Here is a 19,101-nt window from a genome sequence, read left to right as displayed (position 1 = left end):
CTACATCCTGTGATTCTGGGCAAATCACTTAATCTCCCTGTGCCTAACAAAAATGAATGTGTGCCCTCATGTAACGTAACTGGTGCTATGTAAAGCGGTCTGATACACGATTCGGGCCAAGTTTGCTCTATATAAAACTCAGCAAAGAAAAGGAGAGAGAGAGAGAGTGAGATAAGCCTGACTGCTCGTGCCAAGCTACCAAGGGGCTGAGTAGGGGTTATTATAAGAGTGTACCCACTTACCCTGACTAGATGCAAGGGTCCCTATTTGGACAAAGGTACCTACCTCTGCCAACTAGAGACCCCCAAATCTAACAGGATGTGATGGTGGTTTGATGAGATGAAGTTTAATTAGGGTTGTGAGAGAGGAGAGAGAGGGAGAGACACACAGACAAAGAGAGAGAGAGACACAGAGAGAGAAAGAGAGAGTTGGAGATATGGTGAGGGAGTGTTAGAAAGAGAATAAGAAAAAAAGCGAGCGAGTGAGAGTGATAAAGAAAATGCAACAGAGAGAGTGAGGGATGGAGAGAAGGGGGGAGAGAGTGAACGCGATCGAGTCAGGCAGATGTTGAAAGGAGGAGCAGGCCTCAGACTGTGCGCGCGGAGGGAGGTGAGAGACGGCGCTGGCAGGAGCGTGAGACGCCCAGGTCAGCTGACTCGAGGGAAGTCTGTGGTCTCTGGGTCTCTTCAGAGTGAAACTCTCTCACTCTTCCGATAAGCAGCAGGTCGGTGCACGGGGGTGGGGGGGGGGGGGCACAGGTGAGCAGGCGCACGCACCCTCCCAAGAGCAGACGTAAGAAGGCAACCACAGGGGGCAGATGGGGGCACGGGCAACCACAGGGGGCAGATGGGGGCAGGGGCAACACAACAGTGGCTTCTAGGTGCTGTACACACTGGTCTGGGTAGGAATGGGATGCACCCATCGTCCTGGCACAGTCGAATAAGGCGCGGAGCCTAGAACCAGCTACCCGCCTGGCGTCGGCAACAGAGCAGCAGCAACAATAAGCAGAAACTTAGAGCGTGGCAGTAGCGCAACCTCACCAACCGGCAGGAGACACTTCTGAAGCAAGGCTCAGGTCAGTGGGTCCCAGAGACGAGGAACTCACATACCAGCACGCTGGCAACCAAAGGCACCATCCCACAGCCAGAGGAGGGGACACAATCCACCAGCCCCACACAAGGTACAGGGGATAACACTCCAGGGAGTCCTAGAAGCCAAGGGGACACGCCAGATAGAGCAGGAGGGTCCAGTGTGTCCAACAACACCAGAGCCCAAGAAGAAGCTCCCAGGGGCGAAGCCAAGATGGCGAACCAGTCCTCAGCCCTGATGGCTCCCATCCCATTCCTACCAGACCAGGGGAACCCCAGATGAAATGGGAGGATTGGAGGGAGTACTTCAGGAACTATATAGAAGCACTAGAGGACGAAAATGGAGAAGAATACACCCCAGCAAGAAAAAAGAGATTGTTGCTCCACAATCTAGGCCCTGAAGGAGGGAGAGTATTCGCAAACATTGTGCCTAAAGAACGGGGTGCTACAGAGACGGATGTCTTCAAAAATGCATTAGAAGACCTGGATAGCCACTACCGACCAGCAGTGTGTGTTTCCATTGACCGTTACAATTTTCAGCAAAGGAAGCAGGAAACTGGTGAATCTATAGACGACTATGTAGCCGCACTGCGACGCTTAGCCATCACGTGTCAATATGGAGTGTTACAGGATGAGTACATAAAAGACCAGATAGTTATGCACACTACCAACAGATCTGTCCAGGACAAACTATGGGCACAAAACGAAACGTCACTCAAGGACGTAATAGCCATGGTAAAAAAGGCGGAGATGTCGAAACGCTGCGCTGATGCGGCCAAACGAGAAAGCACTCAGAAGCACATGGTTAACAAAATCGACGAGGCCTCAGCGGCCAGCAAACAAAAAGGCTTAAGCGGAGAACAGAAGCGGGAAACCAAATGGACAGGCAAACAATCAGGGCGCTCTGCTGCTGAAAACAAATTCTCATGTTATAGATGTGGCAGCGCAGCGCACTCAGCTCAGGACAAACGTTGCCCAGCGTTTCGAGCCAGATGCGCGTTTTGCGGCCTAGTCGGCCATTTTGAAAAAGTGTGCCGCAGGAAGGGAAAGAAGTCCACGGTCAAGTGCGTGGAAGCGGCCGCGTCTGAACCCAGTGAGGAAGACGATCAGGAGGATGGTGAAATGGTACTGTGTATTGAGGATTAAGTACTGGATGTGGCAGGTAGGCGCAGGGACAAGCCCCGCACGGACATGCACATCGGAGGAGTGAAAGTGCATGTAGCAGTTGATTCAGGCTCCCCCTGGACGATAGTACAAAGATCCATATGGGACGAGGATTTCGCTCCGGTGGTAGGGCCTGATCTACGGCCGCCGGACATTCGAGCAGTTTCATACACTGAGAACGCCATTCCCTTGGTAGGATGCCGAGACTTCAAGTTCGAGTTCAGAGGGAGATCAGCCACCTGCACATTGTATGTAGCAGAGAAGGGTCCCTCCGTACTGGGATGGAGGGATGCAGGAGACCTGGGGATTGTACTAAATCCTGGAGGTAAAGAACAAATCCTTTTAACGGAAGAATGGCCCATCACCAATGGGGAAGAATGGAAATCAGCCTATCCTAAAGTGTTCGGAGGAACAGTGGGGAAACTAGACAAGTTTGTCCATAAAATGGCACTCAAGAAGGGGGCTATACCAGTGACTCACAAAGTCAGGAACATCCCGATATCAACCAGTGAGGCAGTGCAACGGGAACTTCAGAGACTGGAAAAACAAGGCATCATAGAACCAGTGGACAGCTCGGAGTGGTTGTCCCCCCTAGTTGTAGTCAAAAAACCCAACGGGAAGGTTCGTCTCTGCATGGACCTCCGCGAGCTCAACAAGTGCCTCATCGTAGAGAAGTTTCCCCTGCCTAGAATCGAAGAGATGCTTACGAGAACTAAAGGAATCAGTCATTTCTCCACCATTGACCTCACGTCAGCGTACCACCAAATCGATTTGCATCCGACTAGTAGGAAGTACACATCCTTCATCACGCCCTTTGGGTGTTATCAATTCCGCCGCATGCCGTTTGGACTAGCATCCGCAGCGGCGGTCTTTCAAAAATTGATGCATCGGTTGTTCAAGGATATCCCAGGGGTTCAGTATTTCCAGGATGACATACTGGTAATGGGTTCCACCAAGGGAGACCATGACAGTAAGCTTACCAGAGTCCTCGAAGTGTTACAGAACAAAGGTCTTACGGCAGAATGGAGCAAATGCAAAATTGGGATGTCCTCAGTCACGTACCTGGGACATGAGATCGGCACCCATGGCATATCCCCAAAGGAACAGAACGTGAGAGCTATCAAAGACGCCAAGGCCCCGAGTTCCAAGGAAGAGGTACGGTCATTCCTCGGAATGGCCGAGTATTACAGTAAATTTGTGAGACATTTTGCCACAAAAACGTATAGGATGCGACAGCTCATCAGAGACAAGGTGAAGTTTGAGTGGGACAAGGAAGCACAAAAAGAATTTGAAAATGTAAAGAATTGCATCAGTGAGGCGATCCCACTTCAAGGTTACGTTCCCTCAGGCAACACCATCTTGACAACAGACGCAAGCGACAAGGGCTTAGGTGCAGTGTTGGCACAAGAGAGGGAGAATGGGTCCGTAGAAACCATAAGCTTCGCCTCACGTGCTCTCTCTCCGACGGAACAAAGATACAGCGTCATTGAAAAAGAAATGCTGGCGGTCACCTGGGCAATGGGCAAGTTCCGTCAGTTCATATGGGGTACCAGGTTCAAGCTCCAAATGGATCACAAACCCTTAGTCAAAGTCCTGACGTCTTCCGGTCATGACACCGCGACCCCTCGTATAGCTAAAATGACACTCAAGCTATTGGACTATACGTATGATGTTGAATATCTACCGGGTACCCAGAACAGGGTTGCCGACTACCTCAGCAGGGCATCGGCCATGGAAGAGGCTCCGGAGAGTACGCCGGACACAGAGGAGATGGTGGCAAGCATGGAAGACAATGAAACGACAATCAGCAGACAAGAATGGGCGGCGGCCTATGAACAAGATATGGAGAAATCGGAAGTCAAACAACACCTCACCTCAGGATGGCCCGACAAAAGGAGACTCTCAGTGGGAGTAAGGAAGTTCTACGAAATAAGAGAAGAGTTGTCCCTGAGTGACTCAGGGGTTTTTCTATATAGAGGAGAAAAAGTGGTTCCACCGGAAGCCCTGATACCAAAGTTACTCAAACAACTGCATGAAGGACATTTGGGCATTGTGAAAACCAAAGCGAGAGTAAAACAAATGTATTGGTGGCCTGGTATGGATGTCCAAATAGAAAGGCGGGTGAGAGAATGTGAACAATGCCAAGGAGCGGACAAGATACTCCGACCTCTCAGACCAGCATTAGGGAAGTTTGAAAATCCACAAAATCCATGGGAAGATCTAGCTATTGACTTACTCGGACCCGTGCTAGATAATAGAGGTGTGAACAAATTCTTGTGTGTAGTTGTGGACAAATATTCGAAGTGGCCAGAAGTCGACATACAAGAAGCAATGGACACGGAAACGGTGCTGAAGTTCATGACATCCTTGTTCTTGAGGGAAGGAATTCCCAAATCTATACTTAGTTACAACGGACCCCAGTTTGTTTCCGACAAATGGACACGATTCATGAAAAGAAATGGAATAGAATCGAAACACACGGCTATCTACCACCCAGCGTGCAATGGACAAGTGGAGCGGTTCAACCGCGTGCTAATGGGCTCCATACAGGCAGCCATCTCGCAGGGTAAAGACTGGGAGACCGAAGTCCAGAGCATGCTGTGGGCGTATAGGATAACCCCCACGGTGGTGGGGTACAGCCCTTTCCAAGTGTTGAGAGGCCGACTCCCGTTCACCAGGGACAACGTGGTGTGGAAAGAGAAAACCATAACCAGCAAATGGTCCCCGGCAGTAGTCCAGCACAACTTGGAGAAGGCCCAAAGGATATATGCAGCCCACTACAACCGACCGCGCAACACTAAGCAAACTGAGCTAGAAGAAGGTGAATGGGTCAGGATCCGGCTTCCCACACTGCAAAAGAAAGGAGAGAGCAAGTATAGCCAACCATTACAAGTCAAAGAGGTGCGAGGCAGAGCTGCTCTCCTCAGCGACGGCAAGGTGTGGTCCCAAGACCGCATGGCTCGAGTCAACAAGATTGTAACGTGGCCGAAGTCCGAGGAGGAGGAGATGCCCATCGGAATCGGAGAAGAGATGTCCCCTGAAAGGGAAGACATGAGAGTACATTCTGAAGATGGAACAGAAGGTGGGGAAGGAGAAACACCCACCACAGAATCATTGAGCAGAGACTATAACCTGGCCAGTGAAGGGCAGGAAATGGACCTGAGAGACAGTGAGAGATTTCGGGGAGAGAAAGAAGATGAAGAAAGCATACCGTTAAGGTCCACCCACATGGGCCGAACAGTCACTTTGCCTTCCAGATATAAAGACTTTGATATGAGTGGACATTGAGGAAGGGACCAATGTGTATCCTTTGTTTTGATATAAAAGGGGGAGATATGTGGAGTTGCGCTCTAGTCTACGAGCGTGTACGTGATGACGCGTCACGCCGTAGGCGAGAGCGGAGGCTGGGCGCGCAGCGGTGAGAAAAGAAGAGCGCGAAACGCTCGGTCGGCAGTTAGCGACCGGAGCTCTTGCTTGACAGACGCTCGGCGCTCTAAGTTGTTACTGATTTTGCATATTGTGGAATAAACCATCTTCAACCACACGAAGGCTCTGAGTACTGTGTGGGGGCGAAAGAACTACATTACACGACTCAACTTCACAGATCTATATTTATCAATCTCTGGAGGATGAAGGTCTGAGTTTGCTGAGTCAGAATTCAAACTTGTGTCCAGAAGTAGCAGCGACGTCAGCAGCAGCACTGAGCACACTGAGGTCAAAGCCAGGCCTGAAACTACAACCACACTGGCAGAAGTGTTCACATGAGCCCCGCTGAAGGGTGCAAACCAGCCCCCCGCTAAAGGGTACAGACTAGCCCCCGCTGAAGGGTACAAACCAGACTCGCTAAAGGCTGCAAACCAGCCCCCACCAAAGGGTGCAAACCAGCCCCCTACCAAAGGGTACAAACCAGCCCCGCCAAAGAGTGCAAACCAGCCACAGCTGAAGAGTGCAAACCAGCCCCGCTGAAGGGTACAAACCAACCCCGCTGAAGGGTACAGACCAGCCCCCGCTAAAGGGTATAAACCAGCCCCGGCTGAAGGGTACAAACCAGCCCCAGCTGAAGGGTACAAACCAGCCCCCGCTGTAGGGTACAGACCAGCCCCCGCTGAAGGGTACAAACCAGCCCGCTGAAGGGTACAGACCAGCCCCCACTGAAGGGTACAAACCAGACCCCCCTGAAGGGTACAAACCAGCCCGCTGAAGGGTACAGACCAGCCCGCAGTAAAGGGTACAAACCAGACCCCCCTGAAGGGTACAAACCAGCCCGCTGAAGGGTACAGACCAGCCCCCAGTAAAGGGTACAAACCAGCCCCGTTGAAGGGTACAAACCAGCCAGCTGAAGGCTACAGACCAGCCCCCAGTAAAGGGTACAAACCAGCCCCGGTAAAGGGTACAAACCAGCACTGCTGAAAAGCAATGCTCCCTCTATTTTTTTTCCTCTGTGTGCGGCAGTGGAGGGTCTCTGTGCGTTGCAACCATGGCTATGTGCGCCAGGAACCAAACCACGCGGGTCTGTGGCGACAAATGGCACTCAAAGCGTTTACTTTAAAAAATGAAAAGATGGTGCATTTTCACACATACAGCGCCACAATAAGGGTCTTAAGGGCAGTTTGCAAATGTATTGTATTGCCTGTATTTTCATTGTTGTGCCTGTGACTGCTGTTGTCTGTCTTCCCCACTGCCTGTATGTGGTCCATGCCCCTTTTTCTACCCTCTGTTCCCCTTCATTTCCCGTGCTCTCTGCCCGGTCTTTCCTTCTGCCTGGACACTGCTCGCACTGCTCTTGGTGTACACAGAGGCACCAAGGAGCTGGTCGAGGTCTCTGAGGGTTTGTCTGAACCTGATTAGTAACGATGGTGTGGTGCAAACTGGCACAACTCATAGGTCCCTTGCTGCCCGTGTCTCTGCCCAGTTTTCCCTTCTGTTCCCCTCGTTGCCCCTGTGCCTCTCTGCCCATTCTGCCTTCTGTTCCTAGCTGCCCCTATATCCCTATATTTCTGTATTCTATATTTTGCCTCGTGCCATTAGTTTTTTGTGCCCGTCTGCCCTCTGTGCCACTCGTTTTTGTGCCCCTTTTGCCTTCTGTTCCACTCGTTTTTTGTGCCTTTCTGCCCTCTGTGCCACTCGTTTTTCCCTCGTTTTTTGTGCCTTCTGCCCTCTGTGCCACTCGTTTTTTCCTTGTTTTTGTGCCTTTCTGCCCACTGTGCCACTCATTTTTTTCCTTGTTTTTATGCCCCTTTTGCCTTCTGTTCCGCTCGTTTCCCCAGCCGCTGTGGCCTTTTGTTTAAGTATTGCTGTTAATCAGAGCCCCTTCACGGGCTCCGATTAACAACAATACTTAAACAAAAGTCTACAGTCTGCCCCGCACATCCACATAGCCAGAAGCCCCACAAGTCCCCACCTCCTTACCTGCACTCCTCACTTGCCTTATTTTTGCGCAGCTCGCTTCTTTAAAGCGGCCGGCGGTGCGGCTCTCTCTAGCGACGTCCTGTGTGCAGCTCGCTTCTTTAAAGCGGCCGGCGGCGCGACTCTCTCTAGCGACGTCCTGTGTGCGTGCTCAACGCGAGGTGGTGCTCGCTGACATCAGGGGAGCTGTGCACGCGCGCCCTAGAGGGAACGGCGGTGAAGAGTACAAACCACCACCGCTGAAGGGTACAAACCAACCTCCGCTGAAAAGTACAAACCAGCCCCCGCTGAAGGGTACAAACCAACCCAGCTTAAGGGTACAAATCAGCCCCCGAAGGGTACAAACCAGCTCCCTCTGAAGGGTACAGACCAGCCCCCGCTAAAGGGTACAAACCAGCACCGCTGAAGGGTACAAACCAACCCCCGCTGAAGAGTACAAACCAGCCCCCGCTGAAGGGTACAAACCAGCACCGCTGAACGGTACAAACCAGGCACCGCTGAAGGGTACAAACCAGCCCCCGCTGAAGGGTACAAACCAGCGCCCGTTGAAGGGTACAAACCAGCCCCCGCCGAAGGGTACAAACCAACCCCTGCTGAAGGGTACAAACCAGCCCCCGCTGAAGGGTACAGACCAGCCCCCGCTGAAGGGTACAAACCAGCACAGCTGAAGGGTGCAAACCAGCCCCCGCTGAAGGGTACAAACCAGCCCCCGCTGGAGGGTGCAGACCAGCCCCCGCTGGAGGGTGCAGACCAGCCCCCGCTGAAGGGTACAAACCAGCCCCCGCTGAAGGGTACAAACCAGCCCCTGCTGAAGTGTACAAACCAGCCCCCGCTGAAGGGTACAAACCAGCACAGCTGAAGGGTGCAAACCAGCCCCCGCTGAAGGGTACAAACCAGCACAGCTGAAGGGTACAAACCAGCACAGCTGAAGGGTACAAACCAGCCCCCGCTGAAGTGTTCACATCAGCTCCCGCTCCCTTCCTATTTCTTTCTCTCCGGTCTCTTTTTTCCTATCCCTCGGTCCTTCTCGTTTGCCTGCTGCCATAAACCCCAGGGGAGCGGGAAACAGAGGCAGGCTCAATACCTCTTCAAAAACCAGCCTCTGGTGGCTCCAGTGGAATGAGTGGCCTCTCTCGCCTTGCTTAAAGCCCTCTTTAAAAGGGATGCCTGTAACCTGCGTAATTCTGTGTTAAGTTCAACCATGGCGAGTTAGTAAAAAAATCAGCAAGTAATACGTGTAATTACGTGAGAAGCATAATTCTGCCTTTACACTATTTTCTTAGCACAAAAATGTCTCTTCGCACGGGAGAATGCATTTGCCCTAAGAAGATATTTTTGAATGCAATACCGAAGACACACTGAAGACAATGAAGTTATTCCACTCCGGGTCCCCGAGGGACCCCTGTCCCCACCACATCTTCTATATGCGAAAGAGTGGTTCTGCCACTCTTAAAAATCAAAGGGCCATATGTATGAAGCAAATTCGCATTCGCAAAGGCCGAAATTCGAATTTGCTAAATGGGATGTATGAATGACAATTCGGTGCAAAATAAGGAATCGCAAAATTTGCGATTCCTTATTTTGCAATTGCATTTAAGGAATTGCAAATTTTGCGATTCCTTAAATGCAATGTATGAAGCTAAAAGAAATTGCTAATTGTCCCCAAGGAATCGCAAATTACCACCAACTTTAAGTTGGTGGTAATGTGCGAATTTCTTGAAAAATGCCAATTTTTGTATTTTTCTAAGTGCCATGTGACGCACATACATGCCCTTAGAGCATATATGTGCACCCATACTTATTTCAGGGGTGCAACAGGGTGTCCTTTGGACACCTCTGCACCCTTGAAATTATTCTCAATTTGCGATTAGCAAATTGCAAATCGCAAATTGAGCATAAATTCCCATTCCTTCCTATGGACCAGGAGGCCCATAGAAATGAATGGGAAAGTATTCCTTAATTGCGAATTTGCAATTTGCGAATTCGCAATTAAGGAATATCAAGAAATCGCTAAAAAAATTAGATTTTCTTGATACATACCCATTAGCGATTCTGAAACAGTGATTTCTTAAAAATCGCTATTACAGAATTGCTAATTGGTATCTTGATACATATGGCCCTAAATAACCATTTTTGCAATTCTGTCTCTCCAAATGGATGAGAACAGTCAACAAATGAAAAAACAAAAGAGAAAACCAAATGTACCTTATGTCCAAACCCAAAAAGTGCAAAGCACTTATCTTGTATTCCACTAAATATTTGTATCAGTTTTTGGAAACATCAGTGTGAAGTTATCGCAATACATATATTAACATACCCACAGAACAGTTCCTCTGAACTACCATTTAAGACTTGGATGTGCACAAACTTTTAAAATATTTACATGTCACAAAACATTCCACAAAATACATGGACATATACTTCACGGAAAAATTATATTTAAACACAGTGCAAAATTTTGAAAGAAGAAAAAGGAGAAATATCAGTCCAGTAAGAGATTAATCCAATTATTAGTTTAGTATCCTGGGTGATCCTCAACACTTGATAACAAAGCGTCAACGTTTCGACCCCCGAAAAAAGCGCAAAATTATAACCGTCTCCGGCCCTGGAGAAGCATTGCCAAAGTTTTATTGGTCCTGGCGGCCGGGACTCCTAGCGCGTGGAGCCCGAGGAGAGAGCCCCGCCACCGCCACGCCGAAGAGCCCAGCAGAGAGAAGTTGAAGGCCACGAGGAGCCGTCGCCTCAGACAACCGGTGAGTGCGAGCGGGCTCCAGGCCGCTCCTCTACCTGGGGAAGGGCCGTGTGCTGGCGAGGTTCCCGAGGGCCCCTCCCTGTTGTTCTCGAGTCCGGGAAGGACTCCAACGATGGCCCCCGCATCTTGAGTGAGCCCGAGAGGCTCTCCGCCCTGATTGTTCCGCGAGTCCCGAGAGGCTCAAGGCCCTAATTGTCCCCGGAGCCCCAGAGCTCCACGAGGTCCCCTAATAAAATCGGGTCCCACAGGAAGGACTCCCATATTGACCACATCATCCCCAGCTGCCCAGCACTTCGTGGGCAGCTGCCACGTGTAGGTTCGTTCCTGGCTACTTGTTAGCTGTCCTGACATTGGGTGCCCTAGCCCAGAGAGGACAGTTGGCCTGTTGAAAGTATTGGCCAATGTTAAATTTGCTTCTTGAGAGTTATTCTGTGTTTCTTCCCTGCAGGTGCTTCAAATGCGTTACGTACTTTGCTAATTTTCCCCTCTTGAATGTCCTTTACCTCATGTATGTACTGCTGGTTAGAATGAGTTATAATGCTAGTTCTGTGAAGCTTCCAGTTGTTATATGTTCAAAATGCCCATTCCATCAAGTGCATATCCTAGCAGTGGTCCCTTGGCCATGCCCTGTACATAGTCCCTTGTAAATCCTGCCTGTGCCTCTGGCTCCTTGTAAAGTGTGTGTTCCTATGTGTCCTTTTTAATACAAAGACTATTTTCATATATACCTTGTGTGGAGTTCCTTTTGTGGGGGACCCTGGATGTTGCTGCTGGTGTGTGCGTGAGCAAATACTTAACCTACAGAGCCTCCGAGTTTAGCCTTGCTGTTCGCGCCACACTACCTAGAGGGTGAGCAGGGGTTATCTTGGCGTGTAACCCCCTTGCCCTGACTTGGGAGTGGTGGTGTCTGACTGACCTTGGCGCAAGCCCTGGCCGGCCAGGGATCCCATTTCTAACACAGCTCCTGTGCGTCCCACGCCATTGCACAGGAATTCTCTCTGGTGTAGACACCAGAGGGATTTCTTTGTCTCCCCAAAGCCTGGGGAGCTGGGGATGAGCTGCCCCAGCTCCCAAGGCCACCCGTGGTTTCCGGGAAATGACGATCAGCATGCATGACGCGCTGATGTAATTTCATAGAAACCGAAACTGAAATAAGCCTTTAGGCTCATTTCAGTTTCACTTTCTATGTGCTCAGGGGGCTATCTCAGCCCCATGAACATGTACAAAGACAGGAGAGGTATCATTGGAAAGGGGAGAATCTCCCACTGTACACCAGGGAGGGGGGTGCGGCCCTTGGGCAAGGGAATTCGTTCTCCCCCCAAAACATTGGACAAAATCAGTCTTTCTGCCCCCCTGGGGGCAATTTAATTAGGGTGGGGGCTGCCCAAAATGGAACAAGTACATTCTTTCTGCCCCCCCCTTCCAGGGAGCAAATGGGACAGTAGCCCCCAATCTGCCCCCGTGGGGGCAGAAAGCCCACTAGAAACCAGGGATTTTTGGGGGGGCAATTTTAATTAGGGTGGGGGCTTCCCAAAACGGGCATGCCAATGCCCCAACCTCCCACCAAAATTATAGCCATTCTGCCCCATGGGGACAGTAGCCCCCATCTGCCCCAATAGGGGGGCAAAAAGCAAACTAGATGCCACAGATTTTTTGGGGCAATTTGAAATAGGGTGGGGGCTGCCAAAAACGGGCATGCTAATGCCCCAACACCCACACAACAATGACAGTCTTTCTGCCCCCCTGGGAGGCAGATGGGAGGGGCAGAAAGCCCACTAGAAACCACAGGATTTTTTTGGGCAATTACAATTAGGGGTGGAGGCTACCCATTATGGGCATGCAAATGCCCCCACCACGACAAAAATTACAGCCTTTCTGTCTTCCCTGGTGGGCAGATGGGGGCAGTAGACCCCAATCTGCGCTCCGGGGGGAGGGGCAAAAACCCACTAGATGCCAGGGATTTTTTTTGCCAATTTGAATCAGGAGTGGGGGCTGCCCAAAACGGGCATGTCAATGCCCCCACCCCGCCCAAACAAATTCTAATCCTTCTGCCCCCCTGGGGGGCATATGGTGGCAGTAGCCTCCAATCTGCCCCCCGGGGGGCAGAACGGCCACTAGAAACCAGGAATTTTGTTTTATTCGTGTAGGGGGTGGGGGTTGCCCAAAATGGCAATCCCCCTGAGAAATTCCAGTCTTTCTGCTCCCCTGGGGGGGGGCAGTGGCCCCCGATCTACACCCCCGGGGGCACAGAAAGCCCACTAGGCACCAGTGATTACGCTGGCTTTTTTTATGCATGGGGTGTGGGGGCTGCCCAGAATGGGCATGCCAATAACCTCACGCCCACAAAAAATAACCACCGTTTTTTGCTCCCCTTGTGGGCTTATTGGGGCAACCTCCCCGATTCGCCCCTAGGGCGGCAGACAGCCCACTAGGCACAGACTTTATTTTAGCAATGTGCCTACCTGTGGATTTTGGGCCCTAGCACATCTGGCACATAGGGGAACCTAGCACACCCGTACATTTTTGAAAACTATACACCAAGGGGAACCCAGGATGGGTGACTTGACTGACTTTCGCCAGGTTCTGTTATGCAGAATCCCTTGCAAACCTAAACATTTGTCAAAAAAACACATTTTCCTCACATTTCTGTGATGAAAGGTTCTGGAATCTGAGTGGATCCCAAATTTCCACACACCTTGCATTCCCCAAAGTCTTGCAATAAAATGGTACCTCAATTGTGTGGGTAGGCCTCGTGCCCACGACAGGAAACGGCTCAAAACACAACGTGGACACACCACATTTTCACAGTGAAAACTGACCCTTATTTTGCAAAGTGCCTAACTGTAGATTTTGAACCCTAGCTCTGCCGGCACCTGGGGAAACCTGGTCAAAAAGTTACAGGGCCCTGAGCACGAACTACCCCAACTAGCCAAAAAAAAGCTTAGCACAGGGAAGAAAAAGACCTAGCAGCGAAGGGGTTAACAAACACGTGATTGATTGATTGATTGAAAGTAAACAGCAATTCGAACAGGTGCTCACACTTGCTAATCTTGCTCTCACAATAGGATTTTCCCCCTAAAATTAGTCTTAATTATGTGAGCGGGTGTAATCACTTCATTATCAATAATTTCAGCTGAGAGAGTAATGTGGAATAACCGGAATTATTTCAATTACTCTGGTGTAATCCAGATTCGGCGATCCCTGTTCATTAAAAGTGGGTCGGAAGTTCTGGGTGAGGCACAAACTTTTGGCCCGATTTACAGAGGTAAACTGATACGGAAATCTCACTTTACGACTTTTGGTATTCACCAAGTGCATTTCCGAGTAGTAAAGATGGATTTCATCTCAGTTTATCTTTGTAAATCGAGCCCACTGTTTGTATCCCTTTGCGGTGTTCTGAATCATGTAGTAATTCCACGCTCCTGCAGTTTTCCACAATCTCTGATTGCCAGTTAATTCCAGGTAAAATCTGCATATAGTGTCTGGAAGCAGAGAGTAAATGAGCAGACACTGGCAGCGTTACATCTTACTCCACAAGTTACTCCTCTTTCCTGCATCAAAAAAGGAATCATGCAGCCATCTTTTCAGGATCACCTGCCCCCACCCATCCCCAAAGAGCGGCCGCTGCCCCGACCTACTCACCTGTCCCGATCCAGTCACTGATCCTTCCATCCCCATTCACCTGGCCCTAACTATTCAAATGCCCCTAGCATTTCACCTGCCCTTCCCCATCCGCTTCTTCCTGACCCTACCTCTCCATCTGCCCCAAGCTAGTCAGTGCAGCTGCCTCTTCCATTCGCCTTCCCCTCCCCATTAATTTGCCTCTGCCCATCCCCATTCACCTGCCCCTGTCCCAACCTATTCACTGCCCCTACCTATTTACCTGCCTCTGCCCCTCCCCATTCACCTGCCCCTGACCCTTCCTATCCACCTGCCCCTATCTGTTCACTACCCCTGCCCCTCCACATTCACCTGCCCTTACCCGTTCACTTTCCCTACCTTTTCACCTGCCTCTGCCCCTCCCCATTCGCCTGCCCCTGACCGTTCCTATCCACCTGCCCCTATCTGTTCACTACCCCTGCCCCTCCACATTCACCTGCCCTTACCCGTTCACTTTCCCTACCTTTTCACCTGCCTCTGCCCCTCCCCATTCACCTTCCTCTGACCCTAGCTATTCACCTTCCCCTATCTGTTCACTGCCCCTGCCCCTCCCAAATCATCTGCCCCTCCCCATTCACCTGCCCCTCCCCTTTCACGGGAAGGACGCCGTAATGAGTGGTATACTCCCCCAGACCACTCTCAGGGACTGAGTGTGGTTCGAAATTTGGAGGGTCTTATTCCTTTAAAACAATCTGCCTGGATATTAAAAGGGACTCGTGACAGGTATCGGTCATGAGAAACACATGACCGGAGCAAGATTGTTGTATCTAGGACCCTAATTAAATATTCCCGATTTATGCCCTCATGTGGTTATAACAAATAATATCCTTATAAAGGCATAAGAATCATATCCATATTTAGTCATAGCCAATGCAGTCCAAATACGGCAAGGCTACTTCCTTAGACTCCTAGAAAGTACAACGAGTTCTTTAAACAAACCAAACCTCCAGCAACCCGGGAATTCCCCCTGCTTTTGTTTTGATTTGTCCTAGAACTCCTGCGAGTCCTGAAAGAACTGCCAGTTCTTAGTGACAGTTCTTATTGACGTCTTATGTCCAACCTTACGTCAAACACGGCACCTTCCAGGTATAAATATACCAGCATTTGCTTTAAGCAACACACGGTGGTTTGGGGCAGAGTGGCTATCTACTTACCCGAAGCCCAGCTGATGCGAGTGCCGAAGGAAGCCGTCCCTCCCATTTGACGCACTGAGAAAGACGCTGTCTTTTCTCCTGCCGAGAAAATCCAACTCCAGTGTTTCCAGTCACCCTTGCGGGTTACTGGGAGATCGAGTCCTGAGAACGAGATACAAGACCTCCTTCATTCTAAAACCAAGGAACGGAGCTGATTAGACCCTTAGAGAATTCTTGATTCAGATTCCCTGCAAAACTAACTTAACTTAAACTGCAACTCCCTTACTCCTTCCCACGTACTAGGCTTAGGTTAGGTACACTGGGGTAGGCGTATTTTAGAAGCACCAGTTGAGTAAGTTTAGTCAACTGTTATCATTGTATATAACTGTATATATTTTATCCGTTTTAAGTATCATATGGCTCAGAAACCATATCAATGCTTTTACAGTATTATTTCAGAATACTCCTTTTACTGTACGCACTTTACTTTATGACAAGTTTTGCAATTGTGGCAATTCACTTCTCTTGCATGAGGAAGAAGACTGCTCAATAAATAACACCCGTCTCTCTATTTCTCTGCACTCTGGTGAAACTAAGCATGCACGATTGACTGAGTGAAATAGCTATCTATTGTTTTCACACGACTCTGGAGATATACTCCTTATTCTGGAGGGAGCAAAGTTGTGATGTTTATGCGGTTGTCAGAAGCTAATCTCTTCTTGTCTAATCAGGGAAGTTAACTCCTCCCTGTTCATTCGAGAAAGTTTCTAGTGACCTCTGAGCTAGCTGGCATACCTAATTAAGTCTAACATATTCAGTAGAGACCTAGTCAACCTCAGTCCTTCTTCTAAACTGCCGTTTATGTTATTCCAATGCTCAGAGCCTATTGGGAATATAGGAACTACACTACAAGATACGTGCCAAAAGGAAGAAGCCCTGATGAAGTCCTGGGGCAAGATGCTGGATCGAAACATGTTCGCAGCGAGCACAGAACCAATACAGATTGGACATTTGATAACATTGAACTTTGACATCTGAAGAATGATTTCACAAATTGTGTATACATTGTGCTTAAGGGTTTGCTTCTGTTAATTGATCCCCTTGGGTTTTTCTGGGGGTGTTGGGTGGACACCCTCCGTTAAGAGCACCACAACAACGAACCTACATTAATAGATACTGAGTGCATTATATAAGTGAGCGCCAGGAATCCCTAAATCACCCTTTGCCTCCCCATTCACCTGCCCCCCCACTATCCATTCACCTACCCCTTGACCCCCTCCTTCCCCACCCAGCACACGTGACCACAAACAGCTTTAAGTGTTCTTACGTGTCACCATCTTCGTCCTGCCTCGAGGCCAAGGCGATGTCGCTGCTCAGCTGGTTCTCCAGTGGGCAGATGAGCTGGTAGGGGGAGGGGTGGATGCCCAGCATCGCTCCTTGCCCCAGGGCATGGGAGGCATACAGCTGGAGAGGCAGGTGGCGCGGCGGGTAAGGGCAGTGGGCACCTGGAACATTGAAGAAGATAAGTCTTAATACCAGACTAGAGAACTCAAGAAGACAGAACACGAAGGGGCATGTGGGCACAGCCGTGCCAGTCTCAGAGCAGGAGATGCCACCCCTTGCATGATGCGCTGCCACAGGCACGATGTGTCACTCTCCACAACAGGTGCCACACCTTGCATGATGTGCCACCTCTTACACTATTTGCCATCCCTTCTCTGATGTTCCACCCCTCGCATGATGTGCAATTACTTGGATGATGTGCCACCCCTTGTGTGATGTGCTGCCCTGGGCCTGATGTTTCACCCATCACAAAGAGGTGCCCCCGCTCGCAGGATGTGCCACCCCTCATTTGAGGGTCCACCGCTCGCAGGATTGGAAACACCTTGTCTGATGTGGCACCCCTAGCCAGTGTGTGCACACCTTGCATTGTGAAGCACAGCTTGCATGATGTCTCACCCTTCACATGCAGTGACACCCATCTCATATATCGCCATCATTAACCGTGGGCAATAAACTAGTTTGGGAAGATTTGTTAACTACGCATTACATTTAAAACACGGAAAAACATAGAGGAGTTTGCAACTGCACCCACATCTCTTTGAAAAGACAACTTAACCTTTAACCCCTTCCATGCTGCCGCGATTCTGCGCCTGTGCAGCAGAATCACAAGTGGGCGGGTTTATGACGGCCCCCAGCCATAAATACAGCACATAAGTTGTACTACCTGTATGACACTGCTCTTCTTTAGAGAGGGGAGATAAAGGAGAACATTACCACAGGTAAGTAACAACATGTGACCGTGTAGTGACCGTGAACACACTGTGAGGAAGTGACATACTAGTGCAGATAGTGACTAGTATGTGTTACTTACCTGTGGTAATGTTCTCCTTTATCTCCCCTCTCTAGGCAAGAGCAGTGTCATACAGGTAGTACAACTTATGTGCTGTATTTAAACTGATACTAATCATTAGGTCATGTTTTGTAGATTGTAGTTTTTTACTAGGTCCTGAAGAATCACAGTCAATGTACTAGAAGCGAGAAACATGTTGACCACACCATTTGCACTTTAGCCCTGGTCCACTCTGGGAAACCATAGTCCCCATGAGCACCGGCTATCCTTGATTTTACTTGTGGCAGAGGACCACCAGAATAAAATTGCGTTCCGGTACCTTGTGCCACATTTTATCCTCACCCACACTATCTACTCTGTCCTGGCCCCTCACCCCCACTTCACCCATAGGCAGTTGGATAAAAGATCTCCGATAAAGAGCCCCTCTTTGAGGTGAGCCCGTTGGGCATTGCACCGCCTGCCCAACGAGGAGCATTGCCGATGATGAAGCATGACACTCGCAAGGGTGTGTGAGGCCATTATATCCAACAAATTGGATACCCAGGGGTTGCCCTCCATTGAGCAGTAACCCTTTTTCCCTAGTGACCCTTTCCTTCTTCCTTCCCTAAGGAACAGCCCAGTCATCTCTTTTGTTGTCTTCATGAAGTGAGTCACCCCATAACAAGACTGTGGTGCTGGATGAATGAAGTAGCAAAATGTTGCACCTATCACACAAGGTGCCATCCATCACAAATGTTCCTGACACATGTGCCACCTTTCCTATACAACATGCCACCTCGTGTTTGATGCACCATCCTTACTGCCAAGCGGTGAAAACATCATCAGCTAGGAGAGTCCCGTGTCTAGTTAGAACCTTCACATCTCTAGCACGACTCTCATATCTCAAGCAGGGCTGTCACATCTCTAGCAGGACCATCAAATCTCTATCCAGGACCATCACATCTCCATCCAGGACCATCACATCTCCATTCAGGACCATCACATCTTTAGCAGGACCATCACATCTCTATCCAGGACCATCACATCTCCATCCAGGACCATCACATCTCCATCCAGGACCATCACATCTCCAGTAGGACCATCACATCTCTATCCAGGACCATCACATCTCCATCCAGGACCATCACATCTCCAGTAGGACCATCACATCTCTATCCAGGACCATCACATCTCCATCCAGGACCATCACATCTCCATTCAGGACCATCACATCTCTAGCAGGACCATCACATCTCTATCCAGGACCATCACATCTCCATCCAGGACCATCACATCTCCAGCAGGACCATCACATCTCCATCCAGGACAATCACATCTCTAGCAGGACCATCACATCTCTATCCAGGACCATCACATCTCCATCCAGGACCATCACATCTCCAGCAGGACAGTCACATCTCTATCCAGAACCATCACATCTCTATCCAAGACCATCACATCTCTAGCAGGACAGTCGCATCTATATCCAGGACCATCAGATCTCTATCCAGGACGATCATATCTCTAACAGGACTGTCACATCTCTATCCAGAAGCATCACATCTC

At 49.8% G+C, this 19,101-nt stretch overlaps 1 protein-coding gene across 1 annotated transcript in view; it reads right to left on the bottom strand.

The window, feature by feature from the left end:
• Positions 1-19,101, bottom strand: part of BCL3 (BCL3 transcription coactivator) — a 142,250-nt gene that overhangs the window by 97,179 nt on the left and 25,970 nt on the right. The window contains exon 3 of the mRNA XM_086933139.1: positions 16,531-16,708. Coding sequence (XP_086789265.1) covers positions 16,531-16,708 — 178 coding nt within the window. The remainder of the gene's footprint in view (positions 1-16,530; positions 16,709-19,101) is intronic.

The sequence above is a fragment of the Lissotriton vulgaris genome, chromosome 7 (genome assembly GCF_964263255.1).
Source record: "Lissotriton vulgaris chromosome 7, aLisVul1.2, whole genome shotgun sequence".
NCBI classification, from domain to species: domain Eukaryota; kingdom Metazoa; phylum Chordata; class Amphibia; order Caudata; family Salamandridae; genus Lissotriton; species Lissotriton vulgaris.
Note: the sequence above shows the minus strand (reverse complement) of the source record. Positions and strands in the feature narration are given on the sequence as shown.